The following is a 4,549-nucleotide window of genomic DNA, read 5'->3' as shown; positions in this document are numbered from 1 at the left end:
TCGAAATACAATATTTATGAATTGTTCAAGTTTAGTCTGATTCCAACCATCTACTACTCTATTTTCATCTCCAACATAATTATGGGTTTACACAGTGCAGCACCTTCCAATTCTTCAGCAGAAGCAGTTATAGGCTTATTGAATATTTAGCTTGAATATGAAAGAATCATTTAAGTTTCCTGTTTCAATTTCCAAGTTGTGTTCATAATCCAAAAACAAATGCATTTTCCAATTAAAGAAAAAGAAAATAAAGAAAATTCATGTGGATTGGGGAAAGAAATAAAGACTGGGAAAAGAAAGAAATTCCTGTGTACAAACAATTTAAGATCTGGAAACAGAAATGTCAAATCTGAGCAAATTATTCTGTAAACAAAATACATAAAAAGTCTCCAAATCTTCAAGTTAGACAAATAAGTTAGGCCTGGAAGCTTTGTATGTTGTCTTCAACTTCCTAGTCGGTGGCCTAACCTTCTTGAAGACTAAGGGGAACTTAATCTTCGAATTGTGAAACTGTTTAGTGCTCTCCCTCTTGCACAGCTTGGCTGGGATAGTAGCAGTCTTAATGATCTGGATACAAGGAAACCTAACTCTATGCCGAGATGCCATCTCAGTGTACATATCTTCCACAGCTCCATTCAGTGTGGTATCTCTGTACTCCTTGTACATATTGTGATACCCAGTACGACTCTGGTATCTTAGCCAAATCCCATAGTTCTTGATCTTAGTTGGATTTTTCTCATAGATCTGCAAACCATTTTACATACAGTCAACATCAATAAAAGACATTCATAACATTATCACAGTAATGACAAGTTGCATTCACCACTCACTCAGTAAGCAAAAACTATACACATAATTATCCAATAAGCCAAGACACTCAACTAAACAATGCAACATCTTTCAAGCACTCTTGAATATTGAAGGCTGCAAACCATAATACATTCTCAAACGAACAAAATCAACAGGAGAATAGAATTACTCAAAAAAGCTGTGTTTTTCAAGCAATTGCTACAGGGCATGCTCAGCATGAATAGTTGTTCTCATTGCAAACAACTAAGATTAATATTGAAGGAAATGTAGTTGTCCCAGTGTTCTCCTAAAGCAACAGACAATCACCAAGGAAATATATGGTACAGAAAACAACACAAGTGATATTGCTTCGAGGGAACGAGTCAAACGGGAATGAAAAATATCCACATTGACCAGATAGTGAAGCTTCAGGGACTATTTGACTCTCAAAACAAGCATACAACAGAGATATGATAATGTTGCTTCAAGGGAAGCAGTCTAGCGAGTGCTTCCAAACTGTCCTGATAATGAGGCAATCAGTTCAACCTAGCTCCCAAAACACAAGCATACAACTTCAGAAAATAGGTTTGGTTGCAAAACAAAGTTTAAAAAATAAATTGTATATGGAAGTGTAGTTGCTCACTTGTTCTCCCAAATCTCTGTAGAATAGCACAGGGATAAATATCAAAAGAAAACAACACAAGAAATGTTGCTTCAAGGGAACGAGTCAAGTGAGAATGAGTGCTTTCCACACTGACCAGATAGTGAAGCAATTTAATAGTTCAATTACATATCTAGAAAGGCTACGCAAACAAAATCAATTAATTACATGATTAATACAGCTTATGCATGAAATGTGCCATTAACAATAAAAGGTTGGATAAAAATAACACATGATTCAATTTGAATCTCAAAGCAAGCATACAACTTCAGCAAATAGATATGGTTGCACAACAAAATTTCTAAATGATATTAAGAACAGACATCTGCATTACAAAAAAGCTAGGCGGCTAAATATCAAAGAGCAGGTACATCACAGCAAACCAAAAATGATAATATGTCATAAAAAAAAACAATACAATCAGGCTAACAGTATTCTGTCATAAAAAAATCAATCAGATCATCAATTGTTCCATTGGAAAACAGATTTTCACGACTTATACCTCATTGATAGCAAGAACTTGGCCGTTGCTCTTCTTAACCTTCTTCAGTTTTCTAAGGAAGTACCTATTTAAAGAATAGAACGAGCAATTAGTAAATGACTCTGAAATACAACACCCAATTCAGTTCCTAAATTTGAAATAAATAAATAATAAAAAAAGGCTTACCAGAACTTGGACTTTGCTCGAACCTCATTAGTGGCCCACAGCTTCATCCGGTAGATTTTGGGGTGCTCGTCAGCCTCAGTGGGCAAACCTCTTCCAACAACCTGGTACTGGTGAAACTGCATCCAGAAAAGAAATCCATAAACCCAAAGGTTATTTCATTCCTAATGAACCCTAAATCAACGGCCAGACTATACTTTAAATCTTACCCTGAAACCCATTTTCCGATAGAAGAGAAGCAACTGGGAAGATATGCGATGACGGCGAAAGAGGAGCAGATGGGAAGATATGCGATGACGGCGACCTCTCACTCTCGCTATGGAGGACGTATAAGAGTAGGGTTTTCTTCTTATATATAGTAAAGGAATTGTTTGGGAGTTTTTTTCAAGAGTAAATTAGTTTAGGAGTTTTTATTTTTTTTAAACAAAACTAGCCAAATGAGAGTCCCTATTTATGTTTATAGATCCATTTAAATCCACTACACTAAATTATATTATTCGATTTTCGGAATACCTACAACATCCTCATTTTATACACTAAACTTTGCAAATTTTCACGGTATATTACTGAACTTTAAAAAGTAATATAAAAGCTAGTGAACTTTATTGGATATAAAAGCTAGTGAACTTTATTGGAAAATTTTAAATCAAATTGTATATTAATTTAAATACCAACAAACACCTCCTTTCATGAACAGTTATGTTATTCGTGAACAGTCGTGTTCGTACGTGAACATTTGTGTCTGTCTATGTACAGTCGTATTTGTTCGTAAAAAAACGTATCCTTTCGAGTTTTCTTTATATAAAATGGATTGTCAAATTCATAAGCCGTTGAAAAAGTGGTTGAAATAACTCTTTGTCTGTTCAAAATTTCTTGTTTTCCTACTCCCGTGATAACGAGTCTACACAGTTTGAGTTCACTTACGTAATCTGTTGTATTCTGGGAGACGATCGTCAATAGCGACGACATCTGTCTTAAGAAAACTGTTAATATGATAAGCCCAAAATATGCCTAAAATAACATGCATAATTATGTCAATTTCATGTGAAAAATATGTTAATTATATTATTTTGGAAGGATTTTTACGTTGGTATTTGTTACTATTGTGCAATGTGTTAAATTATTTGTAAAAATCCAAATAGGAGCTAAAATGGAGCAAAAATGAGTAAGAAATCAAGTTTTCAGTGGAAGACGCGTACGAGATTCAGAAGCCGCGTCAGAGATTCAGCAAACAAAATAAGGAAGGCAGTACAACTCTCTGTCGCGACCGATATTCTGTAAATCTCGATCGCGGCACGCGTCTGGCAGCACCAGAAACGCGCGAATCACCCACTCTTCCTTACTCCCTAAAGCCGCGACAGAGATTTCAGGAATCTCTACATGAACAGCCATTGCATTCAGCATATTTTACATGTTTCAATTTCCAAGTGACGCATCCTTTCATCCGGATAGAGACGACTCTTCACCAACGGATACGTTCCTTCAACACACCTCTTGAACAATTATAAATAGAGGAGATTTTCAGAATTCAAAGTTAGATTTTTTTAGTTCGTAATTTTGTTAGAAACACACTTGTCATACAAGTTGTACAAATAGTTAGTACAAGATACAGATTTTATAGTTTACGTTAGAGTTTTCTTCGAAGACGAGTTTATGCTATGTAGTGACCGAATAGGTGCTATTTCGAGGATTCAGTGAGAGGAACCAGTGTAGGAGGCGCCCCAAGGTCTGACGAACCTACGAAGTTGAGTAATGGATTGACAACTCGAAACTCAATTAGTTAAAATGCAATCCAAACTTCTTCTTCTTTGTTAACTTGTGACGTTTCAATTAAACTAATAAAATATATTTTCAATATAATTCCATCTTTACTGTTGTTTATTTTAAGTTTGATCTAAGTGATATTCTTAAGTAATCTAATTGGTGTTTTCATGCACAAACATTTATTTACAAATCTAGTATTTTCCATGCAAACTTTGTTGAACACTTAAGCAAATTCGGATTTATATTTGGTCATTGCGGTAAGACCGAATAATCGGGTTTAGATTCCGAATTTGATTAAGGTTTTCAGTCTTAGCCGAATAGGAAAGATTGATTACAGTTCAGTTCCTTTAAATTGAATTAATTGATAATTTGTTATAACTTTCTAAACAAAAAGTTATAAGTTGTGTTCTTGCTTAGTATAAATAAGCATTGGATATTAACTTTAATCTAAACATAATTTCTATAAGTTGTAATTTAAACTATAGGCAAAATTAGAATCAGAATCCATACCTTTTAAACTATTTAACAATTTTTCTATTAACCTCGAGAAAACGAATTTAATCAGAAGTATAATTTTTATTTATCAAAACGTTCCTTGTGGGATCGATATCTTTTTATTACTACAAGCGAAACCATGCACTTGCGGAAGTCGCTCAACATAATACATGTCT

The 4,549-nt window shown here is 34.4% G+C and overlaps 1 protein-coding gene across 1 annotated transcript; it reads right to left on the bottom strand.

Moving 5' to 3' along the window:
* Positions 1-248: 248 nt before the first annotated feature.
* LOC136232351 (large ribosomal subunit protein eL20-like) lies at positions 249-2,484 on the bottom strand. Its single transcript, XM_066021450.1, has 4 exons — positions 2,324-2,484; positions 2,118-2,233; positions 1,953-2,016; positions 249-744 (listed from the first exon to the last, which is right to left on the bottom strand). The coding sequence occupies exons 1-4, from the start codon at positions 2,333-2,335 to the stop codon at positions 403-405; spliced, it is 534 nt and encodes a 177-aa protein (XP_065877522.1). The 5' UTR covers positions 2,336-2,484; the 3' UTR covers positions 249-402.
* Between the last annotated feature and the right edge of the window lie 2,065 nt (positions 2,485-4,549).

This window comes from Euphorbia lathyris, chromosome 6 (assembly GCF_963576675.1).
Source record: "Euphorbia lathyris chromosome 6, ddEupLath1.1, whole genome shotgun sequence".
NCBI lineage: Eukaryota > Viridiplantae > Streptophyta > Magnoliopsida > Malpighiales > Euphorbiaceae > Euphorbia > Euphorbia lathyris.
Note: the sequence above shows the minus strand (reverse complement) of the source record. Positions and strands in the feature narration are given on the sequence as shown.

What these genes read in the sequence shown, in the direction of transcription:
- LOC136232351 (XM_066021450.1), bottom strand. An exon ending in CGAGCAAAGTCCAAGTTCTG is followed by an intron (nt 2,017 to 2,117) that starts GTAAGCCTTTTT and finishes TTCTTTAAATAG; the next exon opens with GTACTTCCTTAGAAAACTGA. An exon ending in AAGTTCTTGCTATCAATGAG is followed by an intron (nt 745 to 1,952) that starts GTATAAGTCGTG and finishes AATGGTTTGCAG; the next exon opens with ATCTATGAGAAAAATCCAAC.